The sequence below is a fragment of the Hetaerina americana genome, unplaced genomic scaffold (assembly GCF_022747635.1).
Source record: "Hetaerina americana unplaced genomic scaffold, ioHetAmer1.1.p SCAF_6, whole genome shotgun sequence".
In the NCBI taxonomy this organism is placed as follows: Eukaryota; Metazoa; Arthropoda; class Insecta; order Odonata; family Calopterygidae; genus Hetaerina; species Hetaerina americana.
The window spans coordinates 90,585,813-90,610,190 of record NW_027287205.1 but is presented as its reverse complement, the minus strand read 5'-3'; the positions used below and the strand labels follow the sequence as shown (position 1 = coordinate 90,610,190).

Here is a 24,378-nt window from a genome sequence, read left to right as displayed (position 1 = left end):
TTTATGCAGTGTTTTGCCCCGAGCGGCAAGGAAAATTTCACAATGGTGCACTTTTGACTTAAATTCACCGTGATTAAAATGAGGAGCAAGTGAAACTGCTTTTACAAAACAAATTATTGTGACTGAATGCAACATTCCCTGATGACAACAATACTTGTATAGGACTCGGAACGATTTCCGCTTTGCTCACCTGGCGGAGAAAATACGTACTTCTTTAAGCTCCGCCAACTGCACCACTATTCCAGTTATTTTTGGGCATGAATTTTGGGTTCCAGCCTCATCGGGTGATTTTGACCGCATGTGCTGACCCTGCAAACTGGTGGTAAAACATCTCGAATGGCAAGAGTCGGCTATTAATTCCCACCTGCTGTAACGTTGTCATGTCTCTGGAAGACCAGCCTTCCCTTTCATGATCAGATTGCTGTTCAATTGAATTGTACATATTTATACTAGGAGCTCGGTTGAAACTTATGTACTCTTGAGGCAAAGAGTTCAAAACATCAGCTGACATTTGTCTGGAAGCTTACAGGACATTAGCTGGAAGACCTTTTGAGATCTGTGTCAGTTCCCTAGTAAGGGAAAGGCAGCCATATGTCAGGATTATAGAAATAGATTAAGTTTGAGTGGTTAATTTATTTATTAATTGATTAATTATTTAATAATATATATATATATATATATATATTTATTTATTTATTTATTTATATGTAATTATACATATAATTACTGTATTTATTGCTTTATTAATGTGAGCTTGTGTGGTACTTCATCTAACATTAATTTAAAAAAATAAACACAGTAATCAACCCGAAGGTCGGTTTGGTAGGTGATGGTAGAGTTCACCCAATGCTAAGCCCAACGGCGTGTGAATATCCACACATCAGGGTAGGGGGGCCAGTTCCTTTCCCTGTGCTGGTTATGGTTTTCCAGGAGGATCTGGTACCCAAAAAATCACAGAGCTTGGGTGGAGCTGCAGGTGCCCAGAGTGGCTTGTCCAGGAATCGAACCCAGGACCCTCCGGTCAGTAGTCCAACGCTCAACCCCTTGGACTACCATGGCCCACCTAATATTAATTAATCATCTTTATTCAGGCAAGATTGAAACTTGGTAGTCCCTTCCTCCACCCAACCCACCCTGGTTGACATGGATCAATGATTAACAAGAGGGTGGGGAGCAAGGCATATTAGCACCTAGGGGATGATCAGTTTGGGAGGGGCACAGGTGATGTCATTGTATTATTGAAATCACTAATGAAGGGGAATATTAGCCACAAACTGTACATGTCTCAGACTGCTCAGGTATGAGTGGGGGAAGGAGAGTCTAGATGGGGAGTGTTAGGAAGAAGAGAGGGCAGGGCTGTTCATCATCACCAGTGCTGTTCAACATTAAGTGGAGGAAATGATGGACGAGGCCTGGGAAGAACTGGAGAGAGCAATGAAAGTTGTAGGGGAATTCATAAAATCAATTAGGGGTAACTGATGACCAAGCTTTAATGAAGGATTCTAGGTTTAGCTTTTCGCACCAAGCTTTAGTTTATCAGTCAGCCAAGGGGCTGCTAACATTGCTGAAAGAATTGGTAATTCAGTGCGATAGATATGGGATGAGAATCAATATGAATAAAACAATGGTTATGCCATTTTCCAGGGAAATGAAACTTAAATATGTGAAAATCTTAAAATGGGAGATCATAAATTAGAGCGAGTGTAATAGTTCACCTGTCTCAGAAATAGTTCAGACCAAATGGTGGCAAGTAGTTAGGTAGGGATGAAAGAAGGAGAATTTTGTTAGGTAAAGAAACTTTCACAACAAAGAGAGAATTGGTAACATGGATGTTAAGAAAAGACTCTTTAAAACAAACTTTGCTATGGAGCTTAGATATGTACAGCATGGACACATGGTCACTGAAGTAGGATGATAGGCATAGATTGGAGGATTTTAAACTGTAGGTGAGGAGAAGGATGGAAAAGGTTGAGTGGGAAAGGAAAACAAATGAGGAAGTGCTGGGCATTGTGGGCGAGGAGGGAGGAATATTTGGGAGAAATCATGAGAAATGATTAATGTAGAGCGTTTTGATTGGTGATGGTATGTTGAAGGTTTTGATATATAGAGGATGACTTTGGGGGAGCGAGGAATGGGAAGGAAAAAGATAGGGATGTTGGATGTAATGAAGGGAGGAAGGCAGTGAGCAGAATTGGGGAAGGGTTTATTGTATTGTTCAGTTTCAGGTTGTGTCTTGTTATACAAGGCTAAGGCATGTGTGATTATCAGTCTGTATGCATCCAAAATTTAGATTGATTGGATTACTACCAAAATTAAAGAATCCATAAAATGATTGATGTGGACACTATTTTCGCATGGATCTGAAATATGATTGCTGAAGCAAAAGCTAAAATGCAATGCTGATTGGTGGCATTTTTATGTCATTTATGTGTATATATGCTTATGCTTCCTATTTTTTTCCTTTAGAAGTCATTATGGTAATGGAATATCACGATGCTTCGGTTGCACCTGGAGAAAGTATTTTAATATTCCCAAAGAGTTCTTGAAAATACCATCACAAGGGAGGCAGCATGAGACGCAACAATAAAAATTTGATTCTTCCCTGAAACTTGTTATGATTGCAAGTGACTGCCAACTTTCTGGGAGAAGCTAGATGGGCAGAGAGGTAATTGGAAATAAGCAAGACGCAAGGAGGAAGGAGAGAGAACAGGGAGGCTGACCATGGAATGAAGGGAGGTGGTCAAGGATCGTGTGCAGTTGAAGAATGGTGCGTATATGCTGACGTGAGAGGGGGGTGCGTTGAAAGGGTATTTGGTGCCAAGTTAGGCGGGGCTAAGGAGCGTGCGACAGTTCTTGGTCAGTCTGGATCCATCAAAAACCCTTCTTCACCGGTAAATACTCCCAATGAATAAAACGAATTTCGATCGGCTGTGAGTTTGTAGTCGACCAACTCCGGCGAAGCCACAGCTACCGCCAGGCCAGGATGTTAGTTGCTTAAGCTACGAGTCAGTGAGCAAGTCCTAATGATTAGGGCACAAGGAAGACTGCTTAGGGAAAAAGTGACGCAGCACTTGTTACTTGCCAACAATAAGTGCGCGAAATGGATAGTTTTACGTCGCATTAAACATTTTATAGAGTGCTTGTCATTTGAGAAACAGGCGCACCTGGTCTTCGTAAGGAGTACCGTCTGCCTACTTGTAATTATCGATTAAAACCCAGTTAATCGGTTCTCTTCAAATCGGCACGGCTTCCTGCACGTATCACCGCGATTGAGGAAACATCGCACGGATAATTATAATGTTTTGTTTAATCCCTGCTTCACTTGGATGATTGAAATTGCTGATACAGCATCAAAATGCACACGTCTTGCATCAATATTTCGAGAAATAATCTCAAACGATCTCTGTCGTTCGCAAAAGATATCCTCGACGGTCATTGACTCCCGCGAGAGGAGATTGTGGAGAGGGGCGGCCTCTCTTTGGAGGGAGCAACTGGTCTCGATCGTCCGGCGGGGCAATTGGGGCCGACCGCGGTCGCTGCTTCCGATCACCTGCTGCCATCTGAGGTCCAGTAAGTGGCACTACCTCCGGAGGCTAATACAAGGCCGACTCGGTCCGCTCGAGCTCATTCGAGTGACGATCGTCCTGAATTGAAGACAAAGCTGTCCCAAGCCGAAATAGAGGGGGACGACATGGATCGCTGGAACGGAAGGGTTGCCCTGGTGACAGGTGCCAGCATGGGCATTGGCGCCGGTTTCTGCGAGGAACTGGTGAAGCACGGGATGAAGGTTGTCGCGTGCGCCAGGACCAAGTCCAAGTTGGAGGTAAGGCGATGGAGGGGCCTCTTCAATCACCCCTTCGCCATTCACACCTCCCGCTCCCCCTTAGTATGCCATGGTTCATGAGCTGGCGCCGTTATTTTGTGCCTCATAGGTTGGATGAAGGCCACACTACCGACTAGCTGTGTTTGTTGACCTTTTATGATGCTGTAGGCATTAATCCTAAAAGGCTCACGAAAGCATCGCCTACACGTATGAATGCAGGCATCACCTCTCCCCCCTTCGCATGAGTGCATTCGTTCCCCTCGGCGATTGCCCCCATGCACTTTTGAACTATGAAATGTCAAGACCTAGCAGAAGGAATTAAACACCAGCGACTTGAATAATTAAATCTCAAACGTATACCGCAGTGATGCCCCTTCTCGCCATTGTGATCAATTAAACCCGTGTTTCTCTTTCGTTCCTCTATCCTGTTTCGCGGTGGTTCATTCTTACTTTCCAAGTGACGTGATCTAAATTAAAAGTTGCATTCCAAATAATACGCACCATGTATTGATTCCAGTCCGAGATGCCAATCAACTTCATTGGATGTTGAAGAATAATTTAAGAACTTGTTGTGATTAATTTTAAATAGTTCACTCGCAGATAGATGCCTCTCCGAGGGTTTGGAATGGGGATTTTGTCAGTTGATCGTCTTCCAGTGAAAGAGGCAATCGACGATGAATCTGCATCAATTGTTTGTGCGGTCGCATTCGCCGGCGACGGTCGAAGGGCATGTTGCGTCTTCGATGATGGTATCTGTTTTGATGAAGATATTTGTGCTCCTGCCATCTGGCGGAAGGATTTGCGTGCGAGCGTGAATGCGCAACCACGCCCGTCGTTAGGAATTTTAATACCGAGTTTTTTCATCATCGGGCGGTCATGAGGTTTCTTATGCATTAAGACTCGTTTTCCGTTTTTTTCATGTACCCTCCCTGGGCTAGTTTTCTTTCACCTCCTCCTTGGCAGGGTATGGACTGGTTATCTTTCACCTCCTCCTTGGCAGGGTATGGACTGGTTATCTTTCACCTCCTCGGCCTATGACCAATCCCCATCGGTGCCGTTCTAATGGCATCCTTGGCCACCGCTGGACATGGCAAACGCCACATTACACGTTATATACCGACCACTGACACTCGTTACCTCATAAATTAAAACAGACCTTCCGTGGACATCTTCAGACGAGGAGCTTTTCCATTCGTTCATTTTTGATTGAAAAAGATGAATACGTTGGTGTCAGATTCCGCACCCGATCGGCAGTGACAGTAGGAGCAGATCCGTGCACACGGTCTTCGTACAAGGTCCGTCTCTAAAGTAGTATGACTTATTTTTTCCCGGATTGACCGATGGACGGGCGGTGGTTTCGCTGCCTGGGTTCGAGGGAGGGCAGTCTCGGGAAAGGTTGGAGGCCGGAGGCAGTTGGCTCCCAGCCTTTGCGGAGTGCGGATCGTTCGTTTGCGAAACCTTTATAAGGTGACCTCGTTACGCTCCGACACGAACCAGCTATTAAAACAGCGCTACTTCATCAGATTTGACGTGCAATTGGGCAAAATCCGGGAAAGAGACAACTAGAATGCTCAAGGAAGCTTAAGGTAATAAAAGAATGGGTAGATGGGGTGTATTTGAGTGGCACAAGTTGTTTCGGGAGAGTAGAGAAGATTTTGAAGACGCCGAACGTTCAGGACGCCCTTCGACCTCAAAAAGAGCAGAAAATCTTGCAAGAGTGAAGGCATATTAGAACAGGGATCGCGGATTGTGTTCGCATGATTTCTGATAAACTTGGCATGCCTAAAAGTGATGTGCATCGACATTTGACCAAAAACATGGGCATGAGAAAGGCGTGTGGGAAGTTGGTGCCGCGAGTGTTCTCGGGCAAAGAACAAGAGGAAACTCGCACGCGGATCTGGCGAAAGAGCTTCTCGACCATATTAGGAGTGAGGATCCAAATATTTTACACAATACCCCACCTGACTTCTTCCTCCTCCCTCGCCTCTAATCCATGCTGAAAGGACGTCACCACGGCTCGGTGGGAGTGTTACTACGGGCCGTGATGAGGGATCTATAACAGTATCCCGGGCGCCGCTTCAGCAGAATTCGTACGAGGCGTGGCTAAACCCGCTGGTGTGTGGAAGCACAAGGGTGCTAAGTGGAAGACATTTCAGTGAATGTATTAATTCTGGCAATAATTTTATTTAACTGACACACTTCTGCTACTTTTGGGAAATGCCGTGTATTACGAGGTACATTGTACTACCATGGATACGATGGAAGAGCAACACCATTGGACACTATTTCACATGATGTCTATCGAACGAATTGTGGACGCCGGACGCTGTAATGAGAGCAACTATTCGGTTTCTTAAATGACCGTGCCTCGTCTAACTGAAGACACTAGTGGAGAGGGCGAAACGTCAAAGCCAGAAACGGGATTCGGACCTCCGGGCTGATCGCGGAGTGCCTCACCTGATCGCCAGATCGGAAGGTGGGGGGGGCTGCGTTTGCCCCGGGCGTTGTCCCGATGCTGACCTGGGGTTCTGTATGTGAGGAGGGCACTTGGAGTGAGCACGCCGTCCGTCGGATGGGACGTTGAAATTGTGAGCCTCCCCTTTGGCGCTCTCCCTTATTGACGGCAGATTAATTCCGACGCAAGGCTTCTCTCCGCCCTATTCCCTGCGCATTCTACCCCTGCCAATTAACCCCACCCATCCCTAACGGGGCAAATGACCCCTTAAGCCGTCGGTCGTCTCACCCCTAATGACCGCTACCCAAAACGAAAGTCTGCCAATCAGCAGTGTATAGAGGTTTCTTTCGCGAGGACCATGCATGGCGAAAAATTTCACAGAATCAAAAGGGTGATATTATTTTGAAATGCCGGTGAAGTATTTGGAGCCAAAGCGTAAATCCTATTTCAAAACAATGGTACTTCCACTTAATGCAAGCAACTGCTGACTGAGTGACACGACAACATTAATAGATTTTGTGCAACATTTTTGACTAAATTTTCCAAGTAACCTCAGATTAATATTTTGCGAAATATAATTATATTATTACTTATTCCGTACTTTATTTTCAAGGTAATCCTAAAAGGAATCAATTATCTGCATGCGCTAAAAAATCAAATTGGAACAATATGCTGCATTGGCATTTGAGAAACAGAAATATTTTCGGTTAATTCAACAATTATGCTTTCTATTTGACTTCTATAGATAAACTTAAATATTGCTTGTTGAGTAGTTTTAAGTTCTCCGCTGTTTATCCGTGTATTGAAGCGAATACCTGACGTAGTGTTTGAGTATGCTTCGAATCCGTGTTGACGTTCGATTGCATTGGATTCCCCAGGAACGTGTGGATGTCCGAGTGTCAATCGCTAAGTTGGCCGGGGGAATCACGGTGGCCGAGTTTTCGCCCGATTAGTCATTCATCCAAGCACCTCTTTTTATTATTATATTGTTTTCCGAGGGATTCACACATCCGTTCGGGCACTCGTATGCCATGTCATGAGGAATGCATTGGTCACTCTCCTTCGTGCATCTATCGGTCGGCCACGGTGCGACAACATGGATGGAGGGCGCCCGTCTGAAGAGCGCTGGTTCATCTCGAGTTCCCGTCGTGCAGAATCACCATGGACCGACGATAGGGGAATCGGGATGGTGAGGGAGCTAACGTACCAAGCTACTTACCGTGAGGGCCCGGGTTCGAATCCCGGAGGCGGTAGATTTTTTTCAGTGGTATCCCGAACCCCACATGAGGATCTTTGTGGAGGGCACTTTGAGGGAATATGCCGTCCGTCGGATGGGATGTTAAACTGTGTGTGACCCCCGTTCGACAAGAGCAGGCTAATGCCAACGCCGGGTTTCTCTCCACCCTTCATCCTTTCCCGTCCATCCCTAACGCCGCAAATGACCTTAGGTAGCCTCCCCTAAAACTACTTCTACTACCGACGGAATGAAGGCCGCGTTGTGCACCGGGGGGTCGCGTGGGGCCGATTGCTTTCGCGCGGAGCGGAGTCTCCCGGCTCCGATTGAATCCTCGCCGGCCGTGAGTGCGGAGGTCTCTCCGGGTTTCGACTCTCATCCTCTCGACTCGTCTCCGTTTCCCGGGAAGGAAACAGCCCGGAGAGTGTCCGTTTTCGCAAAGTCCGAGATTTTTGGTTTTTGAAACCGGGTGTATTCCACCAATTTCCTTCTCGCCTTTGGCACTCCTTTCGCCTCCGTGGCGCTCTGTTTCCGCATTGCTCAATGTATCTCGCCCGACACTCCAAATGCGCATTCCTTCTTTCGTCTCTTTTATTACCACACTCGCGCCCTCCCTCACTCTCTGGCCGCTTTAAATTTACCTTCTATCAAACTAAGATACACGTTTCCTTGGCGATTTGACTCTCATCCATTCTCTCCCTCGACATTGGCCAAACCAGAGCGGAAGTCCACGCCTTTGCTCCCCTCTCACTATCCGTTACTATCGTCACCGTTGCAATCAGGCTCCATTCTTCCATTCCACCTCACCCTCTTTCATTCTCCCTTTTTCTCAATTTTTACATTCCTTAGTGGGCTCATTTGGTGACGTGCGACCAGGAACATGAATTGCCTCAAGTAATTCTGCGTCAGTAATTGCCAAATCCACGTTTTTAATTGCAGTGAAAACTAACTAAAGCCAGAAATAATTTGCGTACATGTAATGTATAGTAATTACTCTGAAAGCAATCAATAACACTGGGGATAAACTGCAGAGAGCTTGAATTTGCGTTTTCGGATTGAGGTGCTCTCTCCAGGGGCGTTTCTTGTCTCCACGTTGAATCTGTGCATTCCTTACCCTGTAATGCTAAATATTAGAGCAGGATTTACCCAGTTAAGAGTGGTATATATGTTTATGATAAATACATTTTATCTTTTCAAATTCCGATGACCCATAGAGCTGTGCTGGCGGGAGTAATAATAATTGCTCCTGGTAGGGCCAACCGTGTCAGATAGGTCGAAGGTTAGGAGCCAGACGAAAAGTTGTCCATGCAGCGTCTGTTCCTCAATGAGGCGGCCATTGAGTGCTGATGTCACGTTAAATACAGTATTGAGGAATGCAAGGGGAAATCCACTCCAATTATCATTCCTAAGAGCAAAATGATGGACAGTATAGAGGATATGAGTCCTGGCGGGACGGGACTCGGCCCAGTCAGCCGTGTGTCGTGCCCGGCATTGTTCCGCACTCTTTATCTCACGATACCCTTGCAAAACGAAAGAGAGAGTGGAGGCACAAAAGAAGACCGAGGAATAGGAACTTGGAACTTTAGGACAGGAAAATTGGAAAATATAAAGGGAGAGATAGAGAGAAAATATATTTTTTTGTATAGAATATCTGCGTAGTAAAGATCTTAGGCCAAAAAGTTAAGCATAGAAAGAGAACATGACGTAGAAGGAAATAGTTTAGGTCCAGGCATACTCGATGATAAGGTAGAAAGGGCATATAGGGAGATGATATCAAATAAGAGAGTGGGAGTAGACAACAAATATTCCTGTGGAACTACCAAAAGGTTAAGGAAAATATGGGAGAAAGAGCCAATATGGACTGATTCGTAGCATCTACAGTATGAGGAAAGAATCTTGCCGGATGAATTTGTGAGATCAGTGTTAGTCCCTATTCCGAAAAAGGTAAAGGCTCTATCATGTGAGGGCTACAGAACAATAAGTTTGATATCCCACGCAGCTAAAGTTGTTCTCAGGATCATATACATGAAGATGGAGAGCATGGCAAATGATTAATTAGCGGATGATGGGTTTGGGTTTATAAAGGGGAGAGGTACGCACGATGCCATTGCAGTAATGAGATCACTATTAAAGAGAAGCTAACAGAGAGAAATCAAAATATTATTGTATATTTTGTAGTTTTTGAGGTCCTCGATGAGGTGAATTGGGAGAAACTAATGTCCATATTGCAGAAAATAGGAATAGATTGGAGGGACAGGAGGTCAATCCGCAACCTGTACATGTCTCGGGCTGCTCGGGTGCGGGTGGGGAACGGGGAGTGTTCGGAGGAGGTGTAAGGCAGGGTTGCCCATTATCAACGGTGCTGTTCAACGTATATGAGAAGAAAACGATTAAAGAGGCATGGGAAGAACTGGAGGTAGAAATGAAGGTGGGCGGGGAATTCATAAAATCCAAGCTCTAAGCTGTCAGCAAATCAAGGGGTTGCAGGCATTTCTAAATAATTTTAATTTCAGTGTGTTAGAAATGGGAGAGAATAGCGATAAATAAAACAAAGGTTATGCGGTTTTATTAGAAAGAGAAAGGCTATATTACACGTTAAAACATGAGGGCAAAAACTAGAGCAGGTAGAGCAGGAATCTCAAAATACATGTATTTATTTAGTGAAACAGTTTCCGACGTCACTTGGTGGAAAATCTTCATATTGAAATTAAACCAGTTTTCTTTTCCGTATGGAAACATTTTTTATTTACTACCAAGGTTTCGTTATGGCATATACCTGTAGGTGTGGACGGAGGGGAAGAGGAGGAAAGTAAGGATTGGTTGAGGTAGGAAGATAGGAGAAGTAGGAGGAGGATTGGCAACATCGATAAATTAGCAGGCTGGGAGGAGGGGTTAATACAATTTTGAAAAAGGTTTGCTTGCATTTTGCCTGATGATATTATACCATAACGAAACCTAGGTAGTAAAGAAAAATCTGTGTGGAAAAGCCAAGTGGTTGAATTTCAATTTCAATATGTATTTATTTGGTAGTTGTGTCCATCCACAATCTTCCTTAACCAGTAGATTGCTAAATCAGGCTAATAATACTTGCTTTATGACAGTGCGAGTTGTTATGAATGGATGGCGAGGATTAGTGGAGTGGTAGAGTAATATACTATATAGTGACAGACAGCATTTCTTTTTGACTTTTTCATCACATGTACCCCGTTCTCTTCTAATAAATCCAAATAACAGTCGATGGAGAGGCCTCGAAGCACTTTCCAGGCAACTAGTTTCACTCAACGATACTTCAACGCTGCTTCCTTTTAAAATACTCTCTGGCTAATGAAGAATTTGGAATGTCTTCCCAGACGCTATGTCCCCTTGAACTCCCCTTCCAAGTTCCCCAGTCAAGTAAACGCGTAAACATTTACAATAACTGCTGCCTGGGATTCTACAGGGTTCGTCCGGAAAATAAGTGTACTGAGCTCAGGAAAAAAAATTTATTACACTTTTACATATCTTAAGCTAATATTCCTCAAAATAGGACCCTTGTGAGTCGATACACTTGTTCCAGCGGCGTTCCCATTCCTGGAACGCTCCCGCGAAGGCATCATCGGGAACCTCTCGAAGACTCGTCGTCGACCTCTTCTCTGCCCTCCACGAACATCTTGTGCCACCGAAAGATCATGTTTCTGGACATGGCTGACTCCCCGTAAGCCTGGTTAATCATACCGACAGTTTCGGTAGACGATTTCCCAAGCTTTACCGCAAATTTGATGGAATAACGCTGCTTCGGCATCGCGTTCCGTGACGTGGGTCGAGCGTGGAGGTTCGCGTTAACAGAGCTCCTCACTACACCACAGCTCAGAGCCGACTGCCTTTTTCAGCGTCGCTTGCCAACATACCCCCCTCCAATCGCAGCCCGTCAGAGCGGTGCTGGGCGCGCCTGGAGCGGCGGGAAAAAATCAGTACACTTATTTTCCGGACGAACCCTGTATATACATATTTTGTAACATATATGTGCTTGCGTTGATAATATAACTCTGATGGGGATGGCTGAGGTCGAAGTTAACTTGCTTCGAAGCAATCGAAATCGCTCTGAGACATGCTTCGCATAAATTCGTCACTGTAGTTTAAATCAGTATTATTGCTTGTGTATCAGTGTGCTATGATTGTGCATACAACTCGATGTACACTGCGTGTAATTATGTCTAATTGACGTCCCGGATGTAGTGTGTTTCGGGTCGGTGGCGCCCTCGCTGTGGCCTCGGGAGCCTACATTCACCGAATTGAATGGCGAATTGACTTGGCCGCCATCATCGCCAGCAGCAGCACCACCGCTCACTCGCGTTCCCTCCCACGTGACCTCCAGCGGCATCTGGCTTCGTTGCATAACGGGCGTCGAAGCTGCGACCTTGCGCCTCTCTCAATTAGCTCGAATGAAAAAAATAGAAAAAAAGTGGTCTTAATTTCGTAAAGGATAGATAATTCAAGTGATGACCTGTCGTGGTTTCCGTAGTAATCTCTAACGTGTTGCCCAAGTCTTCCATCCGCGCGTTCGCTGTAGTCGGCCGAGGCTGCTTCCGACGGGAATCGTTCGCTTATTTCACTTTTCTTTGATTTCGTCACTTCCTGCTCCTCTTGTACTTCTTTGATAAGGTTCCTTCGCCTCGTCAGGAGAGAGAGGGAGGGATTCCCTTTCGGGAGTCAAGTCCTTTGGATGGGGTCGTGTCATTGTGCTGTGTCAGCGCCCTTGAACTCATATTCTGTTGGCATCGTAGGCTACTCTACTGGAATCGATAGATACGGTATTTCGATCCGGAGATCGGTGTCGACTGCTGCGTACCTCTCCCCTTTATATTGCTCGTGAAATCACCAAAGGGTGAACTTGCGACATTTTTATTTTCCTGTGAGTTACTGAAGAAATGGTACCGCAATGTATCGTGTCAAAATGGACTTTTTTTATTTTTCCTGCATACCTGAACTATCTGCGAGTCATTCTAGGAAGAGGAAAGCGCTGGATTTTGGCGTCCGCGGGAGTCACGAATTTTTTTTAACTGTAATATCCATTTAAAATATAAATTTGATTCTTCTTATTGAAATAATTAGTCAATGTAGTTTTTTAACGGTATTAAAAATGAATGAAAATGAATTCTCCTATTTTATACTTCGAAACTGTGGATTCCTGAAATAAACAAACTAAATAACTATGTATACTTTACATTTTCAGGCTTTATTTTGTGGAATTGTTTGATGTCCATATTAAATGGTTTCGTAATTTTCCACAGACTTTATTTCAGGGTACAACGCTATTCACCGAGTACTTGATGGTGTCGCAAGCCGGTGAAACGCAATGTACTGTGAAATATAGCCTGTAGAAAATTACAAACTCATTTAATATGGACAACTAATGACGTTTTTTACGATTTACAGGTACGATATACCATGCATGCGTATACACTTTTTAATGCTGAGCTTTTTATATTCCGTTAGGGTGATTTTTTGCAATAATGTTAATTCAAGTACAGTGCGGTTTATGGTTATTGGTGGTCCAGTGGGTAGAACGTTCGACTACCGACCTGATTGACCTTGGTTCGATCCCATCTTCATGCCGCCTCTCTGAACCCTCATCTTCACCTAAGCCGAGTGTCTTCCTGGGAAACTATAGGCGACACAGCAGCTAATAAGGAACGGAACGCCTTAATTACCCTGCTAATGAGTGACTTTCACATGCCGTTGGGCTGAGCACATGTTGAAGCTGTTCTCGCACCTATCAAACCAACCTCCGGATTGATTATTTTGGTTTTTATGGTAATTCACTCCCAAAAAGTCATGAGAGGTACCTACTAGGTATAAAATGGTCACTAAAACAGGATGGTAGACGTAAATATGACGCTTTTGAAACATGGGTGTGGAGAAGGATGGAGAAGGTGAAATTTACAGAAAGGAAACAAATGAGGAAGTACTTGGTACGGTGGGCGAAGAGAGGGGTTTGTTGGGAGCAATCCTATGGAGGCAGGAAAAGTGGATGAAGGGGGTGTTGACCGGCAGTGGGATGTTGAAGACTGTAATTGAGGGGAGAATGTTAGGCAAATGAGGAAAGGGCAGGAATAGGGAGATGTTGGATGGGATGAAGGAAGGAAGGAAGTATATGCGGAATTGAAGTGCGTTTTGTTTTAATGTTTGATATTAAAATTGTGTGCTGTTAGGCGAGGCTGAAAATATAGGAATGTACATAATCTTCGTCCAAAACCCACCTCAATCGGCACACTACTAATTACAATTATGATAACTTAATACTGCGATAATTGACTATTGGTGTTTACGTCATTTTACTGTTTTTTTTCATTGCTGACGATATATACGTATGCTCTGGTTTCAAATGACGCAAATCCAACGTTGAATGTTCTTTCCAAAGAAACTGATCCCATTAAAGGCGAATGATTTTTACACTCTGAAAATGCTGCTTTGAATGTTCTTAATTGAATTTGGCGCGAACAATAATGCCATTCCAAATCTCGTCGCATTACACTGTAGAGTTTTTGCACTATTTTTTCGCATGTGAGAATGCAGATTAAAATTCTTTTCGGGCGAGGCTGCAGGCCTGAATGCGAGGAGAACTTCCTCCGTTCTTGTCGCCGTTGTGTCTGGCCATACTTTCACAGTCCTGTTTCTGTTTAACCCGCTCCTTTTATATTATTTTTTGCAAAATACCTCACAGCGGAGTTACGTTTTATTAGTGGACTGGAGATTTTGCTGGAGGGAGAAGGTATGAAATATTTCATTAGGTTTACATTAGAAAACTTAACTGATCCCGCTGGCACGACGTTAAGGGGATTGTCTTCCGCTGTATTACCGTGACGAGTATAGCAAATAATGGGTTGGGCCATCGCGCGGCAGGGTGACGGTCAAATCGTTTGGAGCGTCATTACTCCAGTCGAATAGGACTGAAATGGAACAACGAGAGTGTTCCAGGGGTAAAGTGTTCGGGTGTATCGATTAGGAGCCGTGACGCCGTGGTAATCACAAAATGGAGTCGGACGCATCGCGGCTACGGCGCAATTAATGGACCTGCAACACATGTCACGGCATTGACAGTCACGCGCCGATTGGACCGACCTCCAGCCAGCCACGCTCACTCTCGCGGGGAAATGGGGCTCACCCCGAGGCGTGCCGTGATTCACGGAGCACCGTGCACCGTGTCTTGTGCACGAGTCAAGGCGACTCACTCCTTGCCTTTTTGTCGAGGCCGATCGAGCGACACTCCGATGTCGTCGGCTGATGATCGACACGGCCGCAGAAGAAGGAAAAATGAATAGCTGACCACCGTTTGGCCTTGACGGGAAGGGGAATTACCACATACGGACGATGGGACGGCGTCGGGTGTGGTGTGGTCCTGGCTTGGAGACCCGTCGGATGGTGTGGGCGCGCTGGAGCTGGCTCGCCCCCTGATCCACTTTTATCGAATGGAATCCTTCAAGCATCAAAGGGCCACCAAGGAATTTTCTGGCGACCACGCGACATTCGTTTCAACCGGTATTCTGGAAAGAATGGCGCGCAGCCGAAATTTTCCGCGGTCATCCAGTACTCCCGAGGTCACTCACGTCTTCGATAACCCGTTCACGCCATTTTCACTCTATCGCCTAATCTATTCACGTGTCCTCTCATTTCCGTGATCCTTGTCGACCGCAATTAACGTGCTCCGTGCATCTCGTGAGCCCATCGCGAAAAAGATGGGCGTCACTTCCTCCAAGTCGTGGAAACATCGCCGCAGTCACTGTGCACCACCGCCAAACACGCTCCATTGCGCGGGTGCGAGTTATTTCGCGAAACGGATATTATTTACGAATGGCTTTTCCCGCTGAAGGATTATTCGCTCCAGTGATTGCGTCGGTTGGTGTTTCCGCGGCATTTCCTTCGCCATTCTCTGGAATTTGCCCTCGGGAAATGCATTGTTGCGTACTTAAACGTTCTCGTCATTGCCGTGGAATGTGGCGCTGTTCGCACCGTACGTAATGTTTAGGTCGTGATATCTTATGTAAGTATGGAAATTTGTCGAAGCGATATATTACTCCATTAATAAGCTCCTAAAATGAACTGTGAAAGGGGGCGCCTCTGAAGTTTACACGCTCGTCAAGAGCAATCGTCAAGAAATCCGAGGGCTATCCGAGCCCAGTTAGTCCTAGCGAATGCCTTTTTCGCTGCGAAATTTCTCGCACTGGGAGGCCTTGATTTGGCGGCTATTGAAAGAAAGCAAGACAGGCAGCTCGTTCATTTCCATGCAGTGACGCCGATATGAATGCCGCGGTTAACCAGATACGTACGTATTGGACACTTGTGAATACAGTCAAAACTGGCACGCCTCCAAATGAAGAATGGGAAAGAAAGAGAACCTTCGGTTCGAGGACTTGCGAAATATTGCGTCAGTATTTATATTTCAATATCTTATTTCGTTCACTAAATATATAGTCGCTGAAAATGTCGCTTATAATGACTTTCTATCATAAAGATGTTTAGTTGAAGGAATTAAATATACATGCCTCAAAGTATCGTGACAACTGTGCCCATTTCTGTCAATTATCGATAAATCTTGTTACATTTAATGTCTTCCTCTTTATGATTTCGTGTTCACACGATCCAACTCTCATTCAAAACTATTTCTAAATGAGGGAACTCTTCTATCTGTTCCTTATTTCCGTTCCCATATTTAAATGTTTTTATTAGTCTTCCTATTTCACGAGAATCTCATTACCTTCGTTTTTTAAACATTTATTCCATGCATTTCTCTCTGATTCTGCAATGCGCTCCGTAGCCCCATTGGCAAACTAGCAAACAAGCCCTTGAACATCTGCAAATCCCTCGATCTATCTACAGGGTACCCTGTGAAGCCACTGTGTCGATAGATAGGAAAACTATCGCTATGCAATCAATGCACTATCAATGATTAGTTTTTGCTTAAATTTCAGTCTTCCGATGTTGGTGCATGCATGGCGAATAACATCCACGTACTGAATGCAGACACATCCGACCAATCTGCTCCCATCCTCGGCGAAATGTTAATTGAGTTTACCTTGGTTGAATCACAAGTACAACTCGCCAATATAAAGCAGGAGTAATAAAGTTGGCGCCCGATTTGCGCTCGGGCGAGAAATGTCGGAAGCCAATCCGAGCCATGTCCACTAGTGAGGCTTCGACAGCGGCTGCCATCGCCTGGGACCTTAATCCCTCGTCGCCACAATCGACGTGTAGCCCACGAGATCGTCCCGCGACTCAACGCCTTCGACCACGAGATAGCGCACCCCAACTCGGCTACTGCATTCCGCCATCTCGGCCGACTAAACTTTGTCACCCAAACGTGGGCGGAAAGGAACCAAACGCAGGCCTGTTCGCGAAAAGAAAGGGAAGCATGTTTGGATGCATTGCAAGAAGGGGGAAGGGTGGATGGAGAGGGGAGGCATCGTGGAATATTAATTTATTGGAATGTGATGTGATAATGGAAGAAGGGGTGAAATGTTAAAGGGGGTTGGACATCGAGGGCGTAAATGAGGCGGATAGAGAGAAGAATCCTTGGGACATGGGTGAATAGAAGGTGGAAGGGGGGGGGGGAACTTTGGGATGAATGTTTGATGTTAAAATGTGCGTGTTGCTTGGAGCATATTTGCAGTCATTCGCGATAGGCGGCGCCTTGGGAAGCATGGCAGTGCAATGTCCCCCTGGATCTTTCGAAACTAACCTTTGATCCGTAGATTAGTGTCTGATGGTGAAGACACGTAAAATATTGAAGTTTCTTAAATAACTCGCTCGGGATTTTTCGGCGGTGGCCAGAGAGCAGGAGGGATACGTCGTTGACAGGTGAGGGCGGTGTCGAAACGTCAGTCGCCGAAACGCGCGGCGCGACCGCGTGGTGTTGCGGTTGCGTGGAGTTTCGTTCCCCCCTTCCAACCGTCCCCCTGCCCCCCCCCCCCCCGGCTACCCCCCGGCCGACCACCTCGGAGACGGCCGAGCGCGAATAAGCGCACTTGAAAATATGACCACAAAAAAGGGATCGTCTGTCATGGAGCCCGGCCCCGCGGAGCTCTTTGGGGGCGATCCCCGTCTCTTGGCTCTGAGCTCAGCAACATAACATGCCCGTACGTGTGGTGTGATTTGGTCGCTTGGTGATTTGGTTCCCTGATGTGCTCGTTCGCAAACTTTTGTATCTTCTATCGTTGGATTGAGGAAATCTCCGTAGAGCTGGCGCTCATAGCGAGTATATTGCGGAGGCTGGAGAAGCACAATGGCTCTGCATTCCAATTTCAATTGCATCAAGTTCAATTACTCCTGATAATCGAACATTTTCACCAAAGCATCTCGACAAAAAGTTTTGTGTGACAGGAACAGCTGCGCTTCATACGCGTCGGATTTCCCGCTATTCGTTTAATAAGGATATCTCACACGGTCTCTTGTGGACGATGCTCGTGTCCCCATAAGAATATGTATTATATTGAGGCAAACCGCAGCTTTTAAACTAAGATTTAGCGCAATGGTCTATTGGATTGTTTTTGCCTTGTCGAAGAAACACTCGTGCGCGTACCTGCAAGCCCTCCGTCGAGGGTGCGTCTGCGCACTCGACACTCCGGTTCCTTTTCTCCCCTCGTATACGAGAGAACAACTCGGACGACAGTGCCAACATTTTGCCTCGAACACTTTCGGCACCTGTTTATGCCTTGCTCAACTTAGGGTCATGGTTACTTGTTCATCACTATTAAGTTCCCTAGGAACCAACTTGTTTATTTTCATATGTAAATAGTTTATGGGTTATATTTTCAATACTGAGATATGAACCATTTGAATTAAATATAATTCGGCATTTTTTCAAGCAATTACGGCTTTCTTCCAAAACTATTAGTTGTCACCGTATTTAGCATCGGTGAGCCCGTTCGGACAACACGCCATTGATTTGATTGGATTTTCTAAATTTATGTCTTAGTTTCATGCTCGCAGCAATGTGATTGTGGTTGAAGTAAATAAACTATTTTTTCCAAGCCCTTATAAACAATTTATATTTGAAGCCCCAAAGCCGGTTATATTTCAGTAAGATAAAATATAGTGTTGACATTGGTAATCTACGGTTTCAGGTAGATTTTGGGTGGAAAAGACTATTTCTTGCTAAATATTGAGGCCTAGCATAATTAGGCGCAACCCATCATCCTACTCTCTATCAGGTCCCTCTTCATCTCTGAGTACTTTCTTCCTCCCTTCATCCCGTCCAACATCCCTATCCTGTTCCTTCCCTCTCCTCTTTTGCCCAACATTCTACCCTCTATCACAGTCTTCAACATCCCACTGCCAGTCAATACCGACTTCATCCACGTTTCCTGCCTCCATAGGATTGCTCCCAACAAACCCCTCTCTTCGCCCACCTTACCAAGTACTTCCTCGTTTGTTTTCTTCTCAGTCCATTTCACCTTCTCCATTCTTCTCCACACCCACATTTCAAAAGCCTCCAGTCTACGTCTATCCTCCTGCTTCAATGACCACGTTTCCGCACCGTACATAGCTACGCTCCATATCAACGTTTTTATGACTCTTTTCTTAACATCCTTACTAAACGTCCCTCTCGTCAACTCCCTCCTCCTTGTGAAAGCCTCTTTGCCTAGCGCAATTTTTCTCCTTACCTCCCCACTACTTTGACCGTGTTGGTCCAAAACACTACCGAGATACGTAAACTGTTTCACTTGTTGTAGTTTATTATCTCTATTTTGGGGGTTTCACTTAGCCCTTATCGTTCTGGAGAACTGCATAACCTTTGTTTAATATGAATGTATTCTCATCTTATACCTATTACACTTAACATTTAAATGCCTTGAGCAATCCTTACAAACCCTTAAATAACTAGCAAACTAAAGATTGATCATCAGCAAACCAAGCTTGCTTTATGAATTCCTCGCTGACTTTCATGTCCATCTCCAATTCTTCTCAAGTTTCCGCGAGGGAAATGATGTCCACAGGGGAAAGGCCATGGAGAAATCGCAGATCGAAACGTTGTTTATTGTACGAAAAATGTTTCCAGGGGCCTCCATCCGGGTCTCTCCCCCTCCCCCAGCCTCACATCTTCATTCCTCCTTCGAGGTCATCCGCCATTTTATCCTCTTTTTTTCCAACGTTTTCTTCTCTTTGCAATTCCTTAAGCTCCACATTCTAGCGCACTAGCCCAAAGTAGATGTTTCCTCCTAAATTACTCTTTCAATCTATTTTAATTTAGTGTTCTGGGTGTAATGGCTCATTCAATTCTCAAGCATTATTCCCTAAATCCACATCCCAAAACTCTCCCGCTCCATCTCCCATACATATTTCCTGGTGATCACGTGCCAGCAGGAAGGGGGGTTCGCCACCCCCCTTCCCTCCATTGCCTCCGCATGGTAAGACCCCTGATTTTCTACTCAGAAGCCTACACCATTTCACGCCTCGCCGTTGCATCTTCCTTGCAGCCGCCGTGAACACTGCGCTTTCATTCGATTCATCTTTTCTCGAAATCTTAATTCCTCCGGCCGATCTGGCATTTCCCTTAATTATCCCGCTGTTGTTTTCCCCTGCAAGGGTTTCGTGGGATGACGACCGCGGAAGCCTTGCCTCCCCCTCTGCCGGGCACGACACACGGCCGATTGGGCCGAGCCCCGTGGTTGCCAGGACTCAAAATATCTCTATTGTCCATCATATTTTTCTTGGGAATGATAATTGAGGTGGTTTCCCGTTGCCTTCCTCAATAGTGTTTTTAACGTGACACCATCCCTTATTGGTCACCCCTCTGGGGTCAGACGCCATTGCAGCCGCCTCACTGAGGAAAAGACGCTGCGTGGACTACCTTTCGTCTGGCTCCTAACCTTTGACCTATCTGTCATGGGTGACCCTACCAGGAGCAATTATTATTACTCTCTCCAGCACAGCTCTAGGGGTCATCGGAACGCACAAGCCCTTCCACCACGTCAAGGTTGTAGTCCTGGGGGGGGGGGACCAGCAGGAGCAGGACAGAAGACGCAGAAGAAGAAGACCAAATTAGTTAGAAAAGGAACGTGGAATGTTAGGACAATGATGAGGACAGGGAAATTGGAGAATGTTAAGCGAGAGATGGAAAGGGGAAATATAGATATTTTAGGTCTAGGCGAGGTGAGATGGAAAGATAGCGGGGATTACTGGAGTGATAAGTATAGAATAATATACAGCGGCGGGGGCGAGAGCCAACGAGGGGTTGCCATAGTATTAAATGAAGAGGTAGGAAGAAGCGTAGTCAACATAGAGCAGGTAACGGATAGAATACTACTAATAAAGATAAAAGCAGAACCGACGAACTTAGTTATTATTCAGGTATACATGCCACCGAGCAACCATAAAGAAGAAGAGGTCGATAGGATAAACGACCAGTTAGAGGACATAATCGCGTGTGTTCCTGCAGGGAAACATTTGATAGTGATGGGGGATTGGAATGCGACGGTAGGCGAAAGAAGAGATGGTGACGAGGTCGGGGACTACGGTTTAGGCATGAGGAATGACCGCGGGGAGAAAGCAGTTGAGTTCTGCAGGAGACAGGGGTTAGTCATCACCAACACTTGGTTTAGACACCACGAAAGATATAAGTGTACATGGAAAATGCCAGGTGACTCAGAAAGGTATCAGCTAGATTATATCCTGGTTAGACACAGGTTTAGGAACAGTGTGATAAATTCGCACAGCTTCTCGGGAGCGGATGCGGACTCAGACCACAATATAGTTGTTGTAAAGTGTAGCGTCCCTTTCAAAAAGATAAGGCAGGGGCGGCGAGTTAGAAAATGAAAATGTAGAAGCATTAAATGGTTTTAAAAGGAGATAATACAAACAGGCGGTAGAGGAAATCATGGAGGATGGTAAAGAGCTAAGTACTATCGAAGAAAAATGGGAAAGTTTCAAGAAAGGGTTGTCTAAAGCCGCAAAAGACACAATTGAAACTGTTGACGCTAAAAGGACTAGGAAACCATGGATCACGGATGAGCTGATTACAAAGATGGATTAGCGGCGAAAATGGAAGAATGTAAATACAGAATTAGGCGAAATGAAGTACAAAGAATTAAACACTAAATTGAGGCGGGCGACAAATGAAGCAAAGGAAGCATGGTGGAAGACGCAATGCGAGGATATGGAGAGTCTGCAGAGGAAGGGTGAAATCGGTGCGCTGTACAGCAAAGTTAAATCTTTATCGGGAAGTAAGAAAGGGAGATCAGCGATAGCAGTTAGAGATAAGGCGGGTAAGCAGTAGACAGGGGTTAGTCATCACCAACACTTGGTTTAGACACCACGAAAGATGCAAGTGTACATGGAAAATGCCAGGTGACTCAGAAAGGTATCAGCTAGATTATATCATCACGCGTTGGCGCAGGAAAGATCCAAGAGAGATGGAAGGAATATTGAGAGGAAATGTATAGTAAAGAGCTTAGACCAACAAAGTTAAACATAGAAAAGAAAGATGACGTAGAGGAAGATAGATTAGGTCCAAGAATACTAGACAATGAGATAGAAATGGCATTAAGGGGGATGAAACTAAGTAGTAGTTTTGAGGGGAGGCGACCGACAGCTAAGGTCATTTGCGCCATAGGGGAAGGACAGGAAAGGATGAAGGGTGGAGAGAAACCCGGCGTCGGCATTAGCCTACTCTTTACGAAAGGCGCCAAGGGGTCCACGGCTTAACGTCCCATCCGACGGACGGCGTACTCACTCAAAGTGCCCTCCACAAAGCACCTCAAGTAGGGATCGAGATACCTCTGAAAAATATTCAACACCGCCGGGATTTGAACCCGCGCCCTCAGGGTGGGAAGCCAGCTGGGATGAAACTAAATAAGGCTGTTGGGGTTGATAACATTCCCGCGGAACTTTTAAAATGCTTAGGGAAATATGGGAGGAAGAGGCTATATGGGCTGATCCGTAGTATTTATGAGGAGGGAATCTGGCCGGAAGACTGTGAAATCAGTTTTAGTTCCTATTCCGAAAAAGGTAAAGGCCACGTCATGTGAGGACTACAGGACAATTAGTTTGATATTCCACGCAGCTAAAGTTGTTCTCAGAATCATAAACAAAAGGAAAGAGAGTAGGGCAAATGATTACTTAGGGGATGATCAGTTTGGGTTTAGGAAGGGGAGAGGGACGAGTGATGCCATTGCAGTACTGACATTAGTAATCAAGAGGAATATAGAACACAACCAGGAGGTATTTGTCTGTTTCCTAGATTTCGAAAGAGCGTTTGATAGGGGGAATTGGGAAAAACTAATTAATATATTGCAGAAAATAGGAATAGATTGGAGGGAAAGGAGACTAATCCGCAACATGTACATGTCTCAGACTGCTCAGGTGCGAGTGGGGAACGGGGAGTCCGGTTGGGCAGTGTTAGGAAGAGGCAGGGTTGCCCATTATCACCATTGCTGTTCAACCTGTATGCAGAGGAAATGATTAAAGAGGCATGGGAAAAACTGGAGTTAGGAATGAAAGCGGGCGGGGAATTCCTAAAATCAGTTAGGTTTGCTGATGACCAAGCTTTAGTTTATCAGTCAGCCAAGGGGTTGCAAGCATTACTTAGTGAATTGGAAATTCAGTGCGACAGGTATGGGATGAGAATCAATATTAATAAAACAAAGGTTATGCGATTTTCTAGAAAGAAAAAGGCTAAGCTTAACTTTAAAATATGAGGGCAAAAACTAGAGCAGGTAGAACAGTTAACGTATCTCGGTAGTGTTTAGGACCAACACGGTCAAAGTAGTAGGGACGTAAGGAGAAGAATTGCGCTAGGCAAAGAGGCTTTCACAAGGAGGAGGGAGTTGATGACGGGGACTTTGTGTAAGGATGTTAAGAAAGGACTCGTAAAAACTTTGATATGGAGCGTAGCTATGTACGGCGCGGAAACGTGGTCATTGAAGCAGGAGGATAGACGTAGACTGGAGGGTTTTGAAATGTGGGTGTGGAGAAGAATGGAGGTGAAATGGACAGAGAAGAAAACAAATGAGGAGGTACTTGGTATGGTGGGCGAAGAGAGGGGTTTGTTGGGAGCAATCCTATGGAGGCAGGAAAAGTGGCTCAAGGGGATATTGACCGGCAGCGGGATGTTGAAGACTGTAATGGAGGGGAGAATGTTTGGCAAACGAGGAAAGGGAAGGAAGAGGATAGGGATGTTGGCCGGGATGAAGGGAGAAAGAAAGTACTCAGAGATGAAGAGGGACCTGATGTAAAGTAGGATGTTGTGTTTTGCTAGGGGTCACAAATTATATAATTAGTCCATCCAAAAACCTACCTCAACTGGTAGATTACCTAATAATAATAATAATCCCGCTGTTGCTGCGAACGCGAGCCCGATGCATTTTCCTCCAACTCTTGGCATCGGCGGGAGAGTTTATTTATTTTTGGCAAGCCAAGCCTGGTCCACGGCAGTGCCCGCATGATGTAGGGCCCCACGCTGGCCCCTTCCCGGCCCCGGATCGACACTCCCGGGGGAGGGCGGCCAGGGTTTAGCTGCGACAGTCCTCAACCGCCACCCCCACCCCCCTTTCCGCCTCGTCACTCCGTTGTTTTATCTCGAATTTCCGTCCGAGGGCTTTGCGGTTGCTTCGGTGGGGCGACTCGACCGAGACCGCAGGAGGCTGCGCCCGGCGTCGTCCATCTTGAGCGTGGAAGGATTGAGAGGGCGAGAGGGAAAACAACTCCGCAGCGAGGCGAGTCCTCGCCGTGGGCGGCCCTCCCTGTCGCCATGGCATGGAAAGAGAGAAATGACGGTCGCAATGCACGCATGCGTAATACGGTTCCGGATAAATGCATGATACATAAATGTTTGTATAGTTTGTATAAAAAGTATGCGGAAAAATTTCGGAAAAATAGATTTATTGCCTATAT

At 45.6% G+C, this 24,378-nt stretch overlaps 1 protein-coding gene across 1 annotated transcript in view; it reads left to right on the top strand.

Moving 5' to 3' along the window:
- Nucleotides 1-3,617: 3,617 nt before the first annotated feature.
- Nucleotides 3,618-24,378, top strand: part of LOC139695137 (dehydrogenase/reductase SDR family member 11-like) — a 46,334-nt gene continuing 25,573 nt past the window's right edge. Inside the window, exon 1 of the mRNA XM_071593783.1 lies at nucleotides 3,618-3,823. Coding sequence (XP_071449884.1) covers nucleotides 3,692-3,823 — 132 coding nt within the window. The 5' untranslated portion in view covers nucleotides 3,618-3,691. The remainder of the gene's footprint in view (nucleotides 3,824-24,378) is intronic.